This window comes from Dermochelys coriacea, chromosome 3 (assembly GCF_009764565.3).
Source record: "Dermochelys coriacea isolate rDerCor1 chromosome 3, rDerCor1.pri.v4, whole genome shotgun sequence".
In the NCBI taxonomy this organism is placed as follows: domain Eukaryota; kingdom Metazoa; phylum Chordata; order Testudines; family Dermochelyidae; genus Dermochelys; species Dermochelys coriacea.
In genome coordinates, this window is record NC_050070.1 from 182,313,783 (window position 1) to 182,336,220 (window position 22,438).

Below are 22,438 nucleotides of genomic sequence, written 5' to 3' on the forward strand. Positions count from 1 at the left end.
GCATTAAGAAAAATTTAAATTGGAAAAACAGGGAAAAATATAGTTAGAATCCCTATCACAGAAGTTTTTAATTATTTACTAACTAAAGACCTATGAGAAGACTTTCTGATTAAGTAAGTAGAACTTGCTTCACAAAGAGCAGCAAAAGACTCTCAAAAGTTTCTTCACTGAGGAAATGGAATTATTTTGTTTTATATCATGTAAATTGTGTTGAATAGAAGAAACACTGCTTCCCTGGTGCTTATGTTTTCCCCATCGGATGGTAGCTATGGAGCACTTGCATGTTGTGTTGATGCCTTGCATGATGAAGACATGCAATGGCAGGTTCCAGTCTGCATGCTGCTTAATGAATGTTTTCCTTTTCTCTCCTTCCCTGTTATGTGCTTTCAGAAGACAACTATGTGGAAGGTGGGTGCTTTTCGACCTTATTTTCCTAAGCTCTTATTTTTCCCTTGTGCTTAGTGTTTTTCCCTTGTGCTTAGTGTTATAATGGTACGCATATCATTAAACACGGTAAGTTGCATTTTTTTCCTTATGCAGATTTTCAGGTTGATTGATTAGTGTGATTTTTTCCATATAGAACATAAAACAAATCCACATTCCTGATTTATTATACTGTGTAAATCCAGAATAACTCCACTGAACAATGGAGTTACTCAGGATTTATACCTGTGTGACTCTCCAAATTCACCCATCTGGTTTACAGAAATCTTGAGTGTTCTATATGAAAAATGATACAAGATAATGTTTGATGAATGTGGAATATAATTCCTCCTCATCATAAAGAATTTAATGCATGCTAAAGATATATTTTAATTACATAGGAACATAGAAAGCTCTTTTCTTTTTTATATTACAAATATCAGTCATTGTATTATCCTTTTCGGTACAATGCTTTAGAAAAGCTTGATTTGTCAAAGTTTCCAACATAAACAGCTCTGCCTTTTCATGCTGGGAAAATAAGAGGTGTGTGTTTTTAGTAATAACGTTGGTATTTAATAAAGTCCCCTTAAAGAAAGTAAGACACAAGTCAATGGAAACTAAAGCACAAAGGCCATCTAGCCAGAATATTGGTAAGTAAATCTGTTAGCTGGTAGAAATGTGTACATGTGTGTATCATAGTATTTAAAGATACAGTATGTTAATACATCGTTTGATACCTCAATTTTGTTGGCAGTCATTTTTGTCATCTGCATTATAAACCAATATTTTCAGGTGCTTTTTACAAACCATACCTGTAAAAAAATTCTCTCTGGGCTTAATCTTTGCATACAAGGTTCATATCCAACATTATTTATTTTAAAAAATAGTTGGTCTATTTTTAAATTTGAGAACCAACATTACAGACATTTATTTTCTTTTAATACACTTTTCAAACTACTTTTAAAATCAGCAATTTCTTAAGGATTCTTGGTATGCAAAGTGACTGGTCATGTGTGGAGCTGTGGCATAATGTCCCTGCAGTATACGTATGCAGTGAGCCATCATAGTGATCTGATCCATACAGAATCAAATGTACTGTGGCCCTCTGTATCTGTCCATGTTCTACATCAAATATATGGCAAGGTATTCAGAGATTCATCAGGTCTGGATGCTTTGGGCATTTTTGTGTAAACATATGATGCCTGTGCAAGAAACATAACAATTCAAGAAAATATTGGATCAAGGCTTGAATCAAAGAAAGTATCTACTGAGATTGTGACAGCATCTCTCTCTCTCAGCTCAGTAATAGGATCTTTCCTTTACTCTTAATTATAAATGAATATTAAATACAAATTCATTAAAGTAACATTGGTATTGGCACCCAGACTGAAAAAAGCTTGAAAGTACAAAAATAAGGATCCAGTTCTATAGCTGATCCATGCATGAAAGTCATTGAAGTCAATGTGAGTTCCAGATGTAGATCAGAATTATTATGCCTTGGTGATGAAGAAGTACAGTTTATCTATTCAGATTAAAGTCAGAATAACAGACTTAATCCAGACTTTTCTTAGATTATTTGATCAAAGTTGCAACCGTAACTTTACTCCAACATAGCCTTGGATGTGTTTACAGACTTCTGGTAGATCTGTCTACGTTTTTATATTGTGCCTATTGCTGTGGTATCTGAGTGCGTTACAAAATTATTAGGTGTATATAAGTAGACAGACATATATTTAGTTTTAATAAATTAAGAGACAAATTTATCCATGCAGTAAACAGAAGAAATTCCATTAATATTACTAAAGTTGTACTGAGGCTAAATACGTTCAGTGAAGATCTATTGTGCTCTGAATTCCCTGTGGTTTGTGCTCTGCATGTGACTTACTCACTAAATTATGAAAATGTCCTTTCTTTCATATCCACTTCCCCGACCCATTCTGCATACTTTAAATGTGTTTTTCTGGTGCCCAGCTCAAAATGAAGAGAGAAGCAACCACATAAAATGCATTCCTGGTGGACATTTTATTCCTAATTCACAAAGAAAAGGCTTTTACAATTTTGCTTGTAAACTTGTGGCACACAAATAATTATTCTGAAGGTATGCCTATAGGTAATGACCTGTTTGATTACTGTGTTTTATTGGACTCCATTAAAATGTTCTCTATTTTGTATTGATTACACTTTTGAAAACCTAACAGTGATTGTTGTAATAATTAGATTTACCTGTATTGAATTAACCACTCTGCAGATTGTACAAGCAATATAATAACAATACTTAGCTCTTCTATAGCCCTTTTCATTCAGAGATCTCAAAGAGCTTTACATATTGAGGTAAGTATCATTATCCCCAGTTAGCAAGTAAGTATAAGCAATTTTACTGCTTGATACAATATTCACAAATACAATAAAATGCAAATTTAACAAAATTAAATCAGTTTTAGAGGAATAAAGAGGCCACAAATAGGACTGCATTTTTCCAATGTGTTAATGGCAGTGCTATTTGAGCAGGAAATATTCATTTTGACATCTACTCCTTTTTTTAAGTTAAGCAGCTCTGTAAGTGACCTCTTAAAATTCAGGAAAATTCTATGATGCTTTCAAGGGGCCTTTCTGTAATTTATATTTATTTAAATTACATGAGAATATTTTATTTGGCACTGACAATGAGACAACCTCTTTTGCATCATATTAGTAAATATATTGATTCTGAGGACAACGGTAAAGCTGTTGTGTGGGATTTGTTTGTTTGTTTTTTGTCACTAGTTGCTTTATGACAAAATCTTGGCCTATTTAGATCAATTAAAGTTTTGCCATGGAATTAATAGTTTGTCCTGATAGAAGGTCAAGCTTCTAAAAGAATCTCCCTGTTGCTTTCCCTACAAGAAGGTATAGTATAGCAACAATGTCCTAGTTCCTCTTCCCTCCATGCTGAATGTAGTTGTTGCAGGATCAAGATTCAGGGATTTCTGATTACTCTTGGCACTACAGTAGAAAAGATGAGGATGTAAACCTAGAACTGAGGTAGTCGGGAAGTGGTAGTTATATAGTGTCACATTCCAAGGAGATTCGAACAGTGAAACTTCACTGAGTGAAGTAAAGCTTCACCATAGATCTATCTACACCAGAATTTTTTGGCGAGTCTTGCACAGTTGCAATATGACTGGAGCAGACGGGGTACAAAAAGGAGCTAGAAACATGTATGCCTTATTTACCTACTACCATTGCTAACATCAACTGTGTCACAGTAGTGTAAGCAACACTTATGGGTCATATCCAGCATTCATTTACACTGATGTGAATCTATAATCACTCTGTTGATTTTAGTTTAGCCTAGTGTAAATGAGAACAGAGTATAAGAGAGGGTCAATTCAGGTATTAGAGTCCACTAAACAGAGTTTTGCTTTAACAGATTTCACTGTGAAAAGGCTCACATATTAAAACTAGTATTTCAGGAAGACTTTCAATTTGGAAACCATTGTTCATTTAATGGGAACACTGCTTGTGATTTAAGCTGACGTGCCTTGAATTCTTCAAATAGTAATATGGATTGATTGTAGTCAGAAGTATCTTCTTTGAACTTCCCCAACTCTTGTAATACAACTCACTTGTGCATCTAATTTTCTTTGTGAATTAGAAGTAGCAGAAAATCTCTAGGAAGTCTGTTTTCCAGTAAAAACCAGCATATTCTATTGCACGCCTTCTTTGTGTGAATCAAGCTTTATAACTGCAAAAAGAAAAATGATATACTATATTTTCTAGAGTTGTTGGAGAAGAAGATTACACTATTAAAATTGGAGCTACTCTATGTGAATAATGAATACATTTAAAAATGAGTCTCAGCAAAGCCAATGTTATGAAGAATAAATCTGTTTTAAAAATTAGATGTAAAATTTGAAATTCTTTAAATTTCAGAAAAAATGAATATTATATACTGTCTGTATATTACTAACTCTTTTCTTCTGTACCAAAATGTCCTTCATGAGGCTGCATGCACCTTTTTGTTATTTGGCTAAAGAATTGAATACTATTGGCTTGGAGGCTCAAGAAATCAGACCCTGACTGAATGATTGAAGTTACAAGTCGTCTGATTGGAAATGCAACTTGACCTGTACAAGTCTGACTGAGTGTGATCTTGGATATGTAGTTGAAGCACAACTTATTTTGCACAAATTGTAAAGATCTTGAGCCTCAAATGCTATCACTTTGATTTTGTTTTTTAAACCTTCTATTGCATATTTAATTTGCTGCCTCTGGAACTAATTTATTCTGCCATTGTGTTTCACACAAATAAGGAGACATTCCTTGCATTGTCATCTCAGTATCACAAAAAAGTTATTTTATTTAATTATCTAAAATGCTCATTTTTGATGAGGGGAAAAAGATCAGACCCAGCCCATTTTTCAGGTTTACAGTTCTCCATGTTTTTAATGTAATTTAACAGCTAGAGGACAGAAAGTCCTCCTGGTGAAAGCATTAGAAGCAATCTGATCAAAGACATAAGAAATATTTAAAGAACTGGTTGAAATCATTTTCTTATTATTTTTCTCCTTCTAACTATTAATAAAAGAAATATACAATGCAGCATTACTCAGTGTTTGAATTGCAGTTCTATTACTCTTTGCCCCCAAAGCATTCCAACCAGTGGTTGAAAAATGCTCTTTGATTTCCCTCTGTGATACAGACATCCCATAGGAAACAGATGCCTGTCACAAAATATTTTTGTCACTGTGGCAATACCACCTTCCCATGCACCCTTGTTCATTGCTGACTGTGCTCTTGTTTCCCTTCAAGGTCTGGCACACCTGATGATGGGCGACCAAGGTATGGGCTCTGTTCCTTTTCCACTCTGCTTTCATTGTTTCTTCATATTCTATAGCTGCTTTGAATCCATCACTGCAAATGATGGGCAAATGCTTGGAAGCTGTCTTTGGCTGCAAATAAACACATAATTTTGGTCACAACTTTCTTCTTTCATTATATATATATATATATATATTTGTTTGCTCCTTAAGCTTTGTTCCTTCTGTGCCCCCACCCCCAATCTCACAATATAATAACTGAAAAAAGTGAGAGATAAGAAGGTATTGAAAAAATTCCATGCATTTATCAGAAAATATAATTATGGGTGATTCTATTAAAGACAAAAGAAGCACAAGAGCACTCACCAGATAGCTTCTGAAAGAAGATATTCAGTTTGTCATATTGTACCCAGTGAAGAGTCCATTTACATTAATGCATGGCTGATTGGAAACTTGCAGAAAGCACCTGCTCCTGGCTTCTGGAATGCTGAGAATACAGTTTTGCAACATAATGAAATCAATGTTTTTCTCCTCTTTAGCCATTGTTTGTTACTTCTGTGTCACTCTTTTTTAACAAAGCATGGGTTACTTCTGCGTTCCTCTGCATGTACATGATTGGAACAAATAAACTAAATTCCCAATATGACACTGATTACATCTCCATTTGTCTCTAAACACTTACTTTAAGCTTTCTCTTTTCATGTTCAGATACTATTGCATTTACATATACTCATGACTCTTACTGTTGTTTCTCTCCTCTTCTTTATTCTCTCTTTGTCTGGAAATGCTTTCTTCATGGAACCATTTCATCAAATCCATAGGTAAAAGTAAAGGTATTACATGATTTTCCTTCTTTTAAATTCCATCTGTATACTTTAAATTATGTCTGAGTTATGCAAATGTATTTAGAGTTTTTTGCACTGATAATCTGAGGTAGGTATGTTTTTACAGAATTATTTCCTGAACATCAAGGTAAGGAAAAATAGGGTTTTTTTAAAGTTTGACCTGCTTTTTGAAGTTTACCTTTTATTTCCTTTTTTATGAGAGATTTAAAGCAATTGTACATAGCCATACTAAATGAACCTAAAATTATAGTATACGTTCAGGATGAATTAACAGTCACCTTTTGAGGTCTGAATGCTCTTGTTCTCAGTGAATAGTAGTCAACACTATTAGACAGACATAAGCACAATGTCGCCAAACACTGACAGAATGGAGGAAATCTGTCCAGGGCCAATCCATACCTTGATGTAAGTCTAAGCATGAATAGCACTGACTTCAAGAAGTCCCCACTATGGGCTGGTCACCTGTTTATATGTAAGATTTTTCTTATAAATATTAGCTTTGTACATACCTGAAGTGAGAATGGGACATGGAGAGATGAGGAGGAGCAGACAACAAAGCAAAGTATGGTTTTATTCTTGGATTTTCTTCCCCTTTCTTTTTCTTGGTATGAGAACAAATCAAGCCAGGTATACTGTACTTCATTGCGTCACTTGGTAAGTCTGATGTAGAACACATGCAATAACATCAAGAATTTTAATGTTCTGAAGAAACACCAACTTGGAGTATGTATTTTTTTATTTAAATTGAGAAATTAGCCTGCACATACTAAATGCCACTAAATTGTTTCTTATTAATCATTATAATATAGTTTTACTCTTTTTGGTGAGCATGTGTCAGGAAGTGCCTGTTCTTCGTACTTGTCCTGTGCTTTGGCTTTCTGGTTGTATTTTACAGTACAAACTAGACAACACAGAAGTGTGTTGAATGTGTTCGCACTTTGCGTGCCTTGGAACAAAGAGTGTGCATGTAACACAAAACTGTAATTCTAGCACCATTAGTTCTATGGTATGCATTATAGTTCTGCACATCAGCCCACTTTAAAAGAGTGTGCATCTGATTATACCCAGGGCATAATATTTAAAGGGTTATATGAGTTCTGGAGCTTTGAATCTTGTTTTAGGAAATGTTTCAAACCAATGGAAGAAGAAACTGTTCTTAATACTTGGCATTATAGTTTGTACTAATTACCTTGTAACTCTAGCTTCCTTGATCAGCAAATGGTAGCTGTCTTGGGCATCATCTATATCACAATACATGTTTTACAATACTGGAGCGTTTTATGCGGTCTTTGTAACATATTTTTAAGAAAATCATTCCATAGACTATCCTGAACACAGCATGCATCATGCAACAAACACCACAATGTTTCGATATATATCTATTTATGTATATATTATGCATTTAAATCATAACTGACATGCTAATACAGACAGTAGAACATTTAGCAAATCATAATGGATGATTTCTGAAAAAAAATGATGTTCTGGTACCTAGTTAGGCAAATTATCTATTATTTTTAAAAATTATATTTACAAAAAATGTAAAGTTAAAATTTGCATGGAGAATAGCTAGATTTAATATCTAATGATGTGCACTATGATACAACTAAAATTTCAGAACCATCAAACCTAGTAATTATTTGCTTGACTGTGCTATTCTTTTGACATTTTGGTCTTTTATTATATTTTTTTCTGTTTTTTTGGCAGTATTGATACTGACATGTGTTTTGATAGTTTCATCAATATTTGTTCTCCAAATATAGTATAGAATATAAAAATGCAAGAAAAGGGAAATAGGCATGTTCAAATATTTATAAGATACAGTAGTGAGTAAGTAGCTGTATACATTGGGCCAGCTGAGGTAAATTGGCATAGTTCAATTGACTTTTGTAGAAGCTACACTAATTTACAGCAGTTGAAATTTGGGCCTTGAAACATCAGATGTTTAAAACTGCTATGACAAAACACTTTACAGTATAACAAACTTCATCCTCACAATCTGATGGGGCTTTCCCCTGGGAAATTCCTTTGGCCCTATTTAACTGTCCCATTATAATTTGTATTGACTTTAGTGATAGCTACTGGCAATGATTGCAGACTTCTTTGTGCCAACATCAAGACCCAGCCCTCTCATATTTTAATTAAATATTCTGCTTTAAAGGTCAATTGGAAATGCAAGCCAAACTATATCTTTTGCAAACTATGCAAAGATATTCACTCAAAAATACCTGGTTGAGGAAGCTCAGCCCTACTTAACCACCATTTTAGGACCTTAGCCTGTTTTTCTTGTAGACACTCAGTTAGTTTTATAGTATGGGTCTGGGCAAACAAAAATCAAAATAGTTTAAAATTAACACCTTAAAAGAAGAAATAAAGATTTCTAAGTGTTTACACTGATCAAGTAATGTCTGAGACGATGGCCCAAATTTTGCTCTCCTAAGCATAACTTCCAAGAGGGCACTGCAAGATCAGACCCAAAATGGATTTTTAAAAAAATTAAAACACAGTGTTTAAGATTTTTAAAGCAGACTAGGTTATCTAGTGACAGACCTCCCATTAAAATTAATTGGAAAAGTGTGGGTAAGTCTCCTGCTCAGCTTTGAAAGTCTCCACCAGTATTCTTTGCAAAATTATAAATATTCTCAAAGCAGTCACTGTCCTTCAGAGAAAGAAGGAGAACTTTGATGCAGGTCATTGCATTTAGATAAATGTCAGTACTCAAGGCCCCATATCTTGATCCATTCACACAACTGGTTGACACCACCAGGAACCGCATACAGATCAAGGGCCATTTAATCTAGTAACTTTGAGGAAATATAAACCTCCTTTTTTTTCTTTCTTATTTTATTTTATTTTATTTTATCTTACTTTATTTTATTTTTTGTAAATGCTGTGGCAAAACCTAGCAGGAGCTGAGAACTTGCAACTCACATTGAAGAGATTTGGTGTTGGCTTATTTACTTTAATGAGCATTGCAGATGTTCACTCGGCTCTTTTTAGGATTTCATACATTGTGACTAACCCTAGTGTATACAAGTGTTTGTACATTTAAAATTTATCTAACTGAATTATTATATGGTTTACACTAATATAAATAAGGTAAGATGGCAACTAGGTTTGAAACAAAACATATTTCCAGTTTTTGGTGATAAATCCTAATATAGTCTAAATCAGTGGTCACCACCTGGTCAATCGAGATTGACTGACTGATCGATCCTAGAGGATCTCCCAGTCGATTACGATCTCTGGTGGTGCAGCTTGGCTGCCACTAAGGCAGTCTCCATGCCTGCCCAAACCCCACGCTGCTGCCGGAAGCGGCCAGCATGGCCCCAGGGTGTGGAGATGGGGGCAGGGGGGCTGGGGTCTCCCTCCTCTCACTGCTCCTGCCTGCAAGCACTGCCCCAGAGCTCCCATTGGCTAGGAATGGGAAGCTGTAGCCAATGGGAGCTGTGGGAATGGTACTTGCAGAGAGGGGCAGTGCACAGAGCCATGTGCCCCCCACCCCACCCCCATGGGCCGAAGGGGTGTTTTTAGCCTCTTCTGGGAGTGGCGTGGGTCCAGGGTAGGCAGGGAAGGGCAGCCATGCTGCACACCGACCAGGAGCTGCCAGAGGTAAGTGTTGCCCAGTGGGAGGCTGCACCCCAACCCCCAGCCCTGAGCCCCCTCCCAGAGCCAGCAACCTGTTCCCCCTCCTGCACCCCAACACTCTGCCCCAGCCCAGAGCCCCCTCTTGCACCCAAACTCCATCCCAGAGCTTGCACCCTTTATCCCTTCCTGCACCCCAACCCCCTGCCCCAGGCTCAGCCCAGAGCCCCCTCCCAAACTGCAAACCCCTCGGCCCCAATCCAGAGTCAGCACCCCCTCCCAAACCCCTACCCCAGTGAATGAGGGTAGGGGAGAGTGAGCGACGGAGAGAGGGAGGGATACAGTGAGTGGGGCAGGGCTTTGGGGAAGGGGTGGGGCATCGGGAAAGGGGCAGGGTAAATCCTGGGATGCCCTTAAATTAAAAAAGTGTTCTTGGAATTAAAAAGGTTGGCGAACACTTGTCTATATTGTTTATTTTATCATTTTTTCTGAACTTTTGTCTTATCTCCTTTCGGTGAGACTTCCTGCATACATAGTTGATCAAGGCTTATTTTGTATATTCCTACAAGCTATTTTGCCTGTGAACATAAATTAACGTTTTATTTTTGACAAGGAATGAAATGATCATAACTTTTAGTTATTGAAAGGAGCCACAAAGTGGTATTTACAATGTAGTTACGACAACAAAATAAATTACTTCTGTGACCTATATTAATATTACTATGCTCATAACCTATAATATGGATTTCTTATCTATATTTTGTTTTATGTAAATATTCTACTCTTGACTGTGTATTTTATTTAGACTAAAATACTATGTTCCTGCTCCTCTTCTATTAGATTATGGGTTTAATACAGCTTTAAATCATGTATATTATTAGGGCTGTCGATTAATCACAGTTTTAATCGCACTGTTAAACAATAGAATACCAATTGAAATTTATTAAATATTTTGGATGTTTTTCTACATTTTCAGATATATTGATTTCTATTGCAACCCAGAATGTGAAGTGTACAGTACTCACTCCATATTATTTTTATTACAAATATTTGTACTATAAAATGATAAACAAAAGAAATGGTATTTTTTAATTCACCTTGTACAAATACCATAGTGCAATCTCTTTATTGTGAAAGTGCAGGAGGAGGCATGGGGTGCTGGCTCCGGGAGGGAGCTCAAGGCTAGGGCTTGTGGTGCGCCTTCCCGCCAGGCAGCACTTACCTCCAGCGGCTCCTGGTTGGCAGCACAGCGTGGCTGCCGCTAAGGGAGGCTACCTGTCTACCTGGCCCCACGCCACTCCCGGAAGGGGCCAACGTGCCCCTGAAGCCCCTGGGAGGGCACATGGCTCTGTGCGCTGCCCCTGTCTGCAAGCACCATCCCCGCTCCCATTGGCCACAGCTCCCTGTTCCCAGACAATGGAAACTGCAGTGGTGGTGCTTGCAGGCAGGAGCTGTGCATGGAGGGAAATCCCCCCTCCCTACACTGCGGGGCCATGCTGGCCACTTCCAAGAGCAGCGTGGTGCCGGGTTAGGCAGGGAGTTTTCCTTAGTGGCAGCCACACTGCATCACCGATCAACCGGTTGGTGACCACTGCTTTAGAGCTTACAAGTCCACTCAGTCCTACTTCTTGTTCAGCCAATCACCAAGAGAAACATTTATGGGAAATAAGGCTGACCACTTATTTACAATGTCACCTGAAAGTGAGAACAGATGTTTGCATGGCACTTTTGTAGTCAGCATTGCAAGATATTTACATGCCAGATCTGCTAAACCAGTGGTCACCAACTGGTCTCTGGTGGTGCAGTGAGGCTGCTGCTAAGGCAGGCTCTCTGCCTGCCCCAGCCCCACGCCTCTCCCGGAAGTGGTCAATGTGGCCCCAGGGGCAGGGGGGGCAGGGGTCTCCCTCTGCACACTGCTCCTACCTACAAGCACTGCCCCCACAGCTCCAATTGGCTAGGAATGGGGAATTGTGGCCAATGGGAGCTGCAGGGGTGGTGCTTGCATAGAGGAGCAGCACGTGGAGCCACGTACCCCCCCAAGGGGCCATGGGGACACGTTGGCCCCTTCTGGGATCTGCGTGGGGCCAGGGTAGGCAGGGTAGGTCACACTATACCGCCAACCTGGAGCTGTTAGAGGTAAGTGCTGCCCGGTGGAGGCCGCACCCCCAACCTCTAGCACTGAGCCCCCTCCCAGAGCCAGCACTCCATACCCCCTCCTGCACCCCAAACCCCTGCCCAAAGCTCAGCCCAGAACCCCCTCCCACATTGCAAACCCCTTGGTCCCAGCCCAGAGCCTGCACCCGCCCGCAACCCCTATCCCAGCCCTGTGAAAGTGAGTGTGGGTGGGAGACAGCGAGGAGGGGGTGGAGTGAGTAGGGCGGGGATTTGGGGAAGGGGTGGGGCCTTGGGGAAGGGGCAGGGTAGATCCTGTGTTACCCTTAAACTGTAAAAGTGACCTTGGCTGTAAAAAGGTTGGAGATCACTCTGCTAAACTTTCATGCTTTGGCCACCATTCCAGAGGACATGCTTCTATGCTGATGACGCTCATTAAAATAATGTGTAAATTTAATTTTTGACTGAACCCCTTGCAGAGAGAATTATATGTTTTCTCCTCTGTGTTTTACCCGCATTCTGCCATATATTTCATATTATAGCAGTCATGGATGTTGACCCAGCATGTTGTTTATTTTAAGAACACTTTCACAGCAGATTTGACAAAACACAAAGAAGGTACCAATACGAGATTTCTAAAGATAGCTACAGCACTCGACCTAAGATTTAAGAATCTGAAGTGCCTTCCAAAATCTGATTGGAACATGGAACATGCTTTCAGACGTCTTAAAAGAGCAACACTACAATGCAGAAGCTACAGAACCCAAACCATTAAAAAAGAAATCAACTTTCTGCTGGTGGCATCTGACTCAGAGGATGAAAATGAACATGTGTTGCTCTGCATTGCTTTGGATGGTTTTTCATAGATTCATAGATACTAAGGTCAGAAGGGACCACTCTGATCATCTAGTCCGACCTCCTGCACAGCGCAGGCCACAGAATGTCACCCACCACTCCTATGAAAAACCTCACCCATGTCTGAGCTATTGAAGTCCTCAAATCATGGTTCAAAACTTCAAGGAGCAGAGAAGCCTCCCTCCAGTCAACCATGCCCCATGCTACAGAGGAAGGCGAAAAACCTCCAGAGCCTCTCCAATCTGCCCTGGAGGAAAATTCCTTCCCGACCCCAAATATGGCAATCAGCTAAACCCTGAGCATATGGGCAAGATTCACCAGCCAGATACCCAGGAAAGAATTTTCTATAGTAAATCAGATCCCATCCATCTAATATCCCATCTCAGGGGATTTGGCCTATTTACCCTGAATATTTAAAGATCAGTTACTTACCAAAATCCCATTATCCCATCCTACCATCTCCTCCATAAACTTATCGAGTAGAATCTTAAAACCAGATAGATCTTTTGCCCCCACTGCTTCCCTTGGAAGGTTATTCCAAAACTTCACTCCTCTGATGGTTAAAAACCTTCGTCTGATTTCAAGTCTAAACTTCCTGGTGGCCAGTTTATACCCATTTGTTCTTGTGTCCACATTGGTGCTGAGCTTAAATAATTCCTCTCCCTCTCCTATATTTATCCCTCTGATATATTTATAGAGAGCAATCATATCTCCCCTCAACCTTCTTTTAGTTAGGCTAAACAAGCCAAGCTCCTTAAGTCTCCTTTCATAAGACAAGTTTTCCATTCCTCGGATCATCCTAGTAGCCCTTCTCTGTACCTGCTCCAGTTTGAATTCATCCTTTTTAAACATGGGAGACCAGAACTGCACACAGTATTCTAGGTGAGGTCTCACCAGTGCCTTGTATAACGGTACTAAAACCTCCTTATCCCTACTGAAAATGCCTCTCCTGATGCATCCCAAAACCGCATTAGCTTTTTTCACAGCCATATCACATTGGCAGCTCATAGTCATCCTATGATCAACCAATACTCCAAGGTCCTTCTCCTCTTCCGTTACTTCTAATTGATGCGTCCCCAGCTTATAACTAAAATTCTTGTTATTAATCCCTAAATGCATAACCTTACACTTCTCACTATTAAATTTCATCCTATTACTGTTACTCCAGTTTACAAGGTCATCCAGATCCTCCTGTATAATATCCCGATCCTTCTCCGAATTGGCAATACCTCCCAGCTTTGTATCATCTGCAAACTTTATTAGCACACTCCCACTTTTTGTGCCAAGGTCAGTAACAAAAAGATTAAATAAGATTGGTCCCAAAACCGATCCCTGAGGAACTCCACTGGTAACCTCCCTCCAACCTGACAGTTCGCCTTTCAGTAGGACCCGTTGCAGTCTCCCCTTTAACCAATTCCTTATCCACCTTCTGATGTTCATATTGATCCCCATCTTCTTTTCGAGCAGAACCCATCATCAGCATGGACGCATGTCCTCTGGAATGGTGGTTGAAGCATGAAGGTTCACATGAATCTTTAGGTTTCATAGTAGCAGCCGTGTTAGTCTGTATTCGCAAAAAGAAAAGGAGTACTTGTGGCACCTTAGAGACTAACAAATTTATTAGAGCATAAGCTTTCGTGAGCTACAGCTCACTTCATCGGATGCATTCGATGAAGTGAGCTGTAGCTCACGAAAGCTTATGCTCTAATAAATTTGTTAGTCTCTAAGGTGCCACAAGTACTCCTTTTCTTTTCATGAATCTTTAGTGTATCTGGCAGATAAATATCATGCTACGCCGGCTGTAACAGTGCAATGCGAACACCTGTTCTTACTTTCAGGTGATATTGTAAACAAGAAGTGAGCAGCATTATCTCCTGAAAATGTAAACAAACTTGTTTGAGTGATTGGCTGAATACAAAGTAGGAATGAGTGAACTTGCAGTCTCTAAAGTTTTACATTGTTTTATTTTTGAATGCAGTTATTTTTGTAAATAATTCTACATTTGTAAGTTCAACTTTCATGATAAAGTGCAGTGCAGTACTTGTATTAAATGAATTGAAAGATACTATTTATTTTATGTTTACAGTGCAAATATTTATAATAAAAATAAATATAAAAGTGAGAACTGTACAGGGTTATGTTTTATACTACTTTGCCATTGACACTCATTTATACTAGTTTTCTGATCATCATATATTTGACATTTAATTTACAGCATTGCCTATATCACTGGTGAATTTGACAGAGAGTCTTCTATAGGTGTTGCATCTTCCTTTCTCCAGGATTTTGCCCCTAAGAAGCAGAAATACCTAGACCCAATTCTCTGATCTGCTCTGGCTTCTTGTGACAGCCAGCCAGTGCATCTGGCAATCCAGTGAAGGTGGAGCCCTCATGTTTCTCCTACATCGAAGGAATCTCCAGTTAGAGTGAGGCCACTCTAGCAATCTTTGGGCACCACTATAGGTGCATGTCCTCACAACCTAATGATCTTTGGCTGCTGTGTCTCCTGGCAGCGGGTCATAGATTAGAGTAGCCTATTTATGGTGAGGCAAGCCTCACATCAGGGGAATCCAGGACTGGCAAAAAGCCATTTTTATCTCATCCATCTGGGCAGTCACTGAACACTCCTCAGACAGAGCAGGGAATGGGAGATAATGGCCCCCATTGTTTTAATATATCAGCACCTCACAGGTATTTACATTTACATATACTTTACTTATTTCCACCTTCATTGGACCAGTGATAAACTGGTAAGGCTATATATCTCCACTGGGAATGGCTCAGGTAGTATCTCAAAGTTGCCATACAAGTGCCTGGATAATTACTGCCAAAGGGTAAAACTTCAGACTAGTATAAAACAAGTGTGAGAGTACAAGATCCCCACCCAACCCCCACATCTATATTTAACATAATTTACCTAATCTCCAACACTCCAACAGGACTAAATTCAACCCATGCCTCCCATGTGGCTTTTACTTAACAGTGATGTGAACTTGGAATAACTTCATTGTACTTAGTGAACTTACATTGCTGTGAGACCATGAATTCCAATGGGAGTTGAGCCTGCTTCAATCATGAGCTGCATTTGGTCCTTTTACTTGATGTTCCATCACCGAAGTTCTCTGTCATGGATTATGTGGATTGAATTTTGCCCGTGATATCTATGTGCAGCTTTGTGAGAAAATTTTTCTTCAGAAGAGAATTACAAAAATTATGAAAGGGTGCAGTCTTTGGGGGAGGAGAGAGGACATTATTATTTCAAAGTAAATCTGGGAATTGGCAAGTTTCTTTGACTTCCAGGACATGTTCTGCATATCTATAGAACAGGGGTTCTCAAACTAGGGGTTGGGACCCCTCAGGGGGTTGTGAGGTTATTACATAGGCAGCTGTGAGTTCCCAGCCACCACCTCAAACCCCGCTTTTCCTCCAGCATTTATAAAGGTGTTAAATGTATAAAAATGTGTTTTTAATTTATAAGGGGGGAGTCACAGTCAGAGGCTTGCTATGTGAAAGGGGTCACCTGTACAAAAGTTTGAGATCCACTGCTATAGAAGATTAAAAAAAATTGTAAGAGATCTTTTCCCACTACTATATATTCTAGTCCCCAAAGATAGAGGAAAAAGAGGCTATGTTCTCAATTCAATGAAATGTCACCATAAAATCCTGTATCCCAATGAGTCATTCCCATTCCTAAAGGACAAACTCTTCTTATTTGTAATAGCATAAGCACATTTAAACAAAAAAACAAAACAAAACCCCACAAAGCGTTCTGGAAACCATCCAGCTCTGCTAGTCCTCATGAATTTATATCTCAGAATTGTCACTACCTGGAGTCTTCTGGGGGTTGACGGGGGAGTAATAAAAGGCTACCATATCTGAGGCCATAAATCATTTAAGCAAGTATGTCATATCATCTATTTTTGCAGAAAAAAGAAAAATTATGTTACTCAATTTTATTCATTGCTCTCAAATAGATAGGTGGATTCTGCACTGAAATGTCCCTGAAATGAATAACCCTTTTAAAGAAACATGTTTTTCAGAATTACTGTTCCTATTGGACTGTGATACAAGTATTACAACTAAAGGCATAACTGATATGATCCTTCTCAGGACGCATACAGAGTCTGTATGTCCAGTCTTTATCTTCTTTTAAATGTGTTACCCACAAAAATTTGCATATTTCTAAATCATGCTAGTTACCCACTTTGTGATCCAGGAATGTGCCTATACATCTCCACCTAGCTGGCATTCTCCTGAGTCAGAAGAGCCAGAATAAGAGAATCTAAAATTATATATTTTAGACTCCTAGTAGCTAATCTACATAATCTTCATCAAAACCAATTATTTTACAAGCAATAAAAGCACAGAATTTGGCTCAAAGTTGAGTTATTTACGCCCTTTGAAATCCCATTGATGTCAAAAGTATTGCATATGGTGTATTTCAGCACATAATATGACTATTTGGATTATACTAGCACCATATTATGCCATTAATGAAGTATGTGACAAACTAGAATAACTCCTGTGATTTCAGTGGACTTACACCCAGGTAACAGTGATCAGAATTTCCCCCCTAGACCCTTCTGTATTAAGTGTATGTGAGGTGGGAAGTGAGGGAATAGAATGAAATATACACAACGTTGTCTACAATATCAATAAAGGAAGGCCTTTTTTGCTGACAGCCGGCTTGATTCATTGGTGTTTCATACTTCAAAGGTCATTTTGTTATCAATATGGTAAACAAAGGAGCATGGAATGAAATAACTCTGGATAACAGACACCCTCTTAACATTTAGGAAGCACTATAATTCCATTATTTGCTATGACATCCTCCATACTATTCTTTTGTGTATGCTCCTTTAAAAATCTTTATCTCAGAGATCAGATCAGATAAGTATTTCTTAGGGGAGTAGAGAGTAGTTTCCTCTAACAAATTTAGCAGATTGAAAATGATAGTAGCAGCCCTTAAAACCTACAGCTACAGTTTTATAAAGTTTAGCCTGAGGTCAGACCCCGACACATGATACATTTCAGAGCCTCCAAACTCCTAAGAAGCATAGTTTTAGTTTAAAGGCTGAACATAAGTGTTACAAGACTTACTGGAGTTTCCATTTGAACCTTTCCATTCACATTTATCTTTCACTTATCAGTTAAACAGCTTTCTGTAATCGTAATATGCTCATATAGAAGATGGAAAGAATTGAAAGCTGTGCCAGTGCAGGACTTATTTGTTCAGTTTCACAAGGGCAAAACAATTACCTTTATCCTTCAAACTTCGACCTAAAGTTAAAAATCTGTTTTACTATAGCCAAGAAATGATACTTCTATTCATTTGCTGAATCTCAAGAGCACAAAAGAGAGAGAGAGTTTGCAATTCCTTGATGAAAGTCTTGAAAATCTGACTAAAAAGCAAAGTATATTTTTTCATCACATCTGATGAAGTGAGCTGTAGCTCACGAAAGCTTATGCTCAAATAAATTTGTTAGTCTCTAAGGTGCCACAAGTCCTCCTTTTCTTTTTGCGGATACAGAGTAACACGGCTGCTACTCTGAAACCTATATTTTTTCTGTAATTCAGATAAGGTTTGCAGTATGTTTGATGCACCAAGGAAATATCAGACTACTTTTGGCTTTCTTCATGCATTACATATAGAGTGAACAGTAAGCCATTAGGTGTTCCTGAGTAAATTCAGCATGGGAAGTAACCACTTCCTGAACATTAGTATCATAGCTATGAAAAGAAGGAACGTAACTTCGCTCTGAGGCAACTCTTTTATAGTAATATGTTGTTTTTTTCCTTTATGGAAGGAAATAAGTTATTTATGTTCTATCATTCACCAGTAACTTCTCTGGCATGCTATGTGTAGAATTCTATTTCCAGCTCTATAAGTCTCACTGCCTGATTTTAGACACATCACAATCAGTGGTGGATTACCACACGGGTCAATGGGACCCCTGCCCAGGGGCCCCAGCCAATTTGGAGCTCCTGGAAAAATCTCCCATCACATTGGCCCCAGGGCTGGAGGAGCTCTCGCTCCCCACTGTGGCCCCAGGGCACAAAGCTTTTCCAGTTTCAGTGCCACAACTGGGGGGTGGGGTGGGGTGAGGAGCGAGTGGGGCTGCGAGGCCGTGGGTGGAACAAGGGCGGGGCTGTGGGGAAGGGACAGAACGGACTAAGGCCCTGGGCAAGGTCACAGGTGGAAGGAGTGGAGCAGGGCCATGGTTCCAGTGCCAGGGGTCCCTCCACTTTCTCTGGCCCACGGCCCCAGGAGATCTGGATCTGTGACTGATCACAATATATCAGGGACTCAGGGCTAGATCCACAAAAGGACTTAGGTGTTGCAATGCTCAGCGTTGCACCAACTAACTTTTAGGAGCTTTGCCACCTAGTAGCATCTGCAGATCCATGATGCATGCTTTGGTTCCCTATACAATTCATGGAGGGAGAAAAGGCTTTAGAAATGGGATCCACAAAAGCCAGCATGCTAAGCGGGGAGCTGGCCAATAAGAAACCTAAAGAAAGGGGTGGGTCCTAACCTCTGCCCCCAAAGGGTCTTTAGCACCTAGACTCAGGTCAAAGGGAGGAACCTAGCTCCATTTCTGATTCAACACCTAAGCCATGCTTTTACAAAATGCTTTCACTACTGCCATTATAAACTTTAGGACAGTGGTGAGGGCACTCACCCGAGAAAGAATGTGGAAGTCCTCAGTTCAATTTCTCCATCTACCTTATGTGGAGCCACAATTTGTGTATGGGTCTCACATTACAAGGAAACAGTGAATGTTCCTGTACTTTAAAGAGCCCTGCATGGCAAATCCAAGGGTCTTCCTGCATGGATCACAGTGTAGAAATGTGGCCTAAATAGTCATTAAGAAAAATTAAAACATAAAGTATGCACTATTAAAACATAAAGAATGCCATGTTAGCAGGAAGCAACACAGAGCACTAAGGGAAAAAACAGAGATTTTTAAGACTGTTGTTGGGTAAGGTCTTGTCTACACTAAAGAGTTTTGTCAACACAAGTTACACCAATGATCAAAACCCAGCATAATTGCATTGCTTGTCCATGTTCATACAACACTCCTTCTGCCAGCAGAGCACATCCACAGTTGGTGCTCTAGCATTGACAGAGAGCAGTGCAGTGTGGGTGGCTAACCCACTGTGCTACTCGCCACCTTCTGCAGCTCGGAGTTGTGGGATGGTGGAATGGATCACAGTGCATCATGGGTGTGGGCTCAACATCCCATTATGTAGTTTTTTTCCATCCCATCATTACATGGTCTTCCAACTGCATTTCACAGCATTTTTCAGCCGGCACTGTTTACTGTGTGCCTGCCACCTCTGTCTGAAAGGATGGATCCTGCACTGCTCTCTACTGTTATGAACACATAGCAGATGGTCATGCAGTATATCATGAGCACCCAGTCTGAACAGGAACCAGAGGTACCTGACCTGCTGTATATCATGGAAAGATACAACACCAAATTACTTTTGGCATTCACTGACCAGCTGCACATGGTGGACTGTTGCTTTTGCTTTACACTGAGTGTAAACAAGCACTGAGTGGTGGGATTGCATTATTATATAAGTCTGGCATGATGAGCAGTGGCTGCAGAACATTTGGATGCAGAAAGCCACCTTTCCGGAACTCTGTGTGGAGCTCATGTCAGCACTGTGGATAATGGACACCAAAATGAGAGCTGCCCTCTTGATGGAGAAGCATGTGGCGATCACTCTGTGGAAGCTGGTGACTCCAGACTGCTTCAGGTCAATTGCAAATCAGTTTGGAATCAGGAAGCCCACCACTGGGGCTGCGTTAATGTAAGTATGCATGGCCATTAATCGGATCCTGCTCCACAGGACTGTGACTTTTGGCAATGTGCATGAAATAGTCAATGGCTCTGTGGCAATGGGATTCAGTAACTGCGGTGGGGTGATAGATGGCTAGCATATCCCAATTTTGGCCCCAGACTATCTTGTGATGGAATACATCAATAGAAAGGTGTACTTCTCTATGGTATTGCAGGCACTTTTAGATCACCATGGGCATTTCACTGACATGAACACAGGGTGGTCCGGGAAGGTACATGCCACATGCATCTTCAGAAGCACTGGCCTATACAGAAAGCTCCAAGCAGGGACTTTCTTTCCAGATCAGAAGATTCCAATGGGGGATGTTGAAATGCCCATGGTGATCCTGGAAAATCCAGCATACCCCTTACTCTGATGGCTCATGAAGCCCTTACCTAGAAAACCTGGACAGCAGCAAGGAGTACTTCAACAATAGATTGTGCAAGTACAGAATGCCAATTGAATGTGCCTTTGGCAGATTAAAAGCAGGTTGACACTGCCTTTATGGCAGGTTAGACCTGAAGGAGGAAAATATTCCCATGGTCATAGGAGCCTGCTGTGCACTCCATAATATCTGTGAGGCTAAGGGTGAAAAGTTTCCCCTGGGGTGGAGCATGGAGGTGGATCACCTGGTGGCTGATTTTGTGCAGCCAGATATCAGGGCAACTAGTGGGGCACAACAGGGGGCTATTCAAATCAAGGAGGCTTTGATGCACCATTTTGACAATAAACACCAGTAATCTGTCATTCTATACAATACTCTGCCATACTTTGTTAACTTGCCACATTGCATGAAAATGTTGATGATTCCGGAATGTGATTTGTATGATCAAATTACCACTGTGTATTAATTCCAGAAGCAACCACCAAGTGTAGAAGACAAATAAAGATTAGTTATCTTTCAGAGAGTATATGTTTATTAAATGCCAATTAACAAAACACATAAAAGGGTTGGTGGGAAGGGAGATAACAATAAAGGTCAGTGTAGACTCCCATACCTGTTTGTAAGTCAAGCTACCATTTTGGAATCTGTCCGAAGTGGTGGAGTGAATGGGGTACCGAGATGAGCCAAGAAGTTTTAAGGAATGTGTGGGAGAAATTTTGGGAGGACATGGAAAGCAGTTCTGTATCGGCTGCATAGGGTGGGCCAAGCAGGCATGAATTCTGCCTGCAGCATGATTAGGAACTTCAACACTTCTGTTTGCTCCTCCATCACTTTTATCATTTGCTCCTGACCCATTAAAATTTGTTCCTGGCTCTCCTTTATGTCCTGCCTGTCTAGTTATAATTTTCTTTTAAAGTGTCTCTCCATGCCTTGAGTTTTTGTTTTTGGTCACTGAGGATTGGAGCACCTCTCAAAACGTCCTCCTTGCTCTTTCTTCGTTGCTTCCTTAACTGGCAGAGGCGCTCTGCCAGTTTGTAGGGGATTCCCCTGAAAGCCACATATGCAGAAGCACAAGAAATAAAAGCATGATTGTTAGTGCACGGACAGCATCGAATCATTATAGAAAAATGCACCTTTTAAAAATACAAATAAATTTCTCACTGTCCCTCAGCGAATACCGTAAACATGAGTTTAGGCTGGGGGAGAGGTGGGGGAGGGGGGATAGGGCAAAGGGTCTCAGTGGTTTTTTAAGGGGATCACTGTGGGCGACTAAGGACAATATTGTAAATTATCCCACCATTTTCCACAGACGGGGGATTATTGAAGCTGATATCTCACTCCTGAGGGTAAGCAAGGGTGCATCTCTTACATGCGTGTGACTTCAGACCAGGTCCCTTTGCTGCTTGCCTGTGTGCTTCTTTGGTACCTGCACAAGTGATTGCTGATTGGCAAGGGAAAGTTTCCTACAGCGGGGGAAGGAACAAAGCAGCTCAGCCAAGGAAACTTGAGCAGTGGATTGGCAAGTACCTGAAGGAAAGTTTCCAAGAGATCTCTCTGGAGGATTCCCATGAAATTTCAGTGTG

The 22,438-nt window shown here is 40.0% G+C and overlaps 1 protein-coding gene across 41 annotated transcripts in view; it reads left to right on the forward strand.

Moving 5' to 3' along the window:
* Nucleotides 1–22,438, forward strand: part of NRXN1 (neurexin 1) — a 1,286,326-nt gene that overhangs the window by 107,116 nt on the left and 1,156,772 nt on the right. For 18 of the 41 annotated variants that reach the window (XM_038395424.2, XM_043511917.1, XM_043511928.1 and 15 more), the window contains exons 3-5: nt 391–408; nt 5,215–5,244; nt 6,044–6,055. The exons of 7 other annotated variants lie outside the window; for them this stretch is intronic. In XM_038395424.2, coding sequence (XP_038251352.1) covers nt 391–408; nt 5,215–5,244; nt 6,044–6,055 — 60 coding nt within the window. The remainder of the gene's footprint in view (nt 1–390; nt 409–5,214; nt 5,245–6,043; nt 6,056–22,438) is intronic. 16 more of the 41 variants (XM_043511923.1, XM_038395440.2, XM_043511927.1 and 13 more) reach the window with 5 other exon arrangements.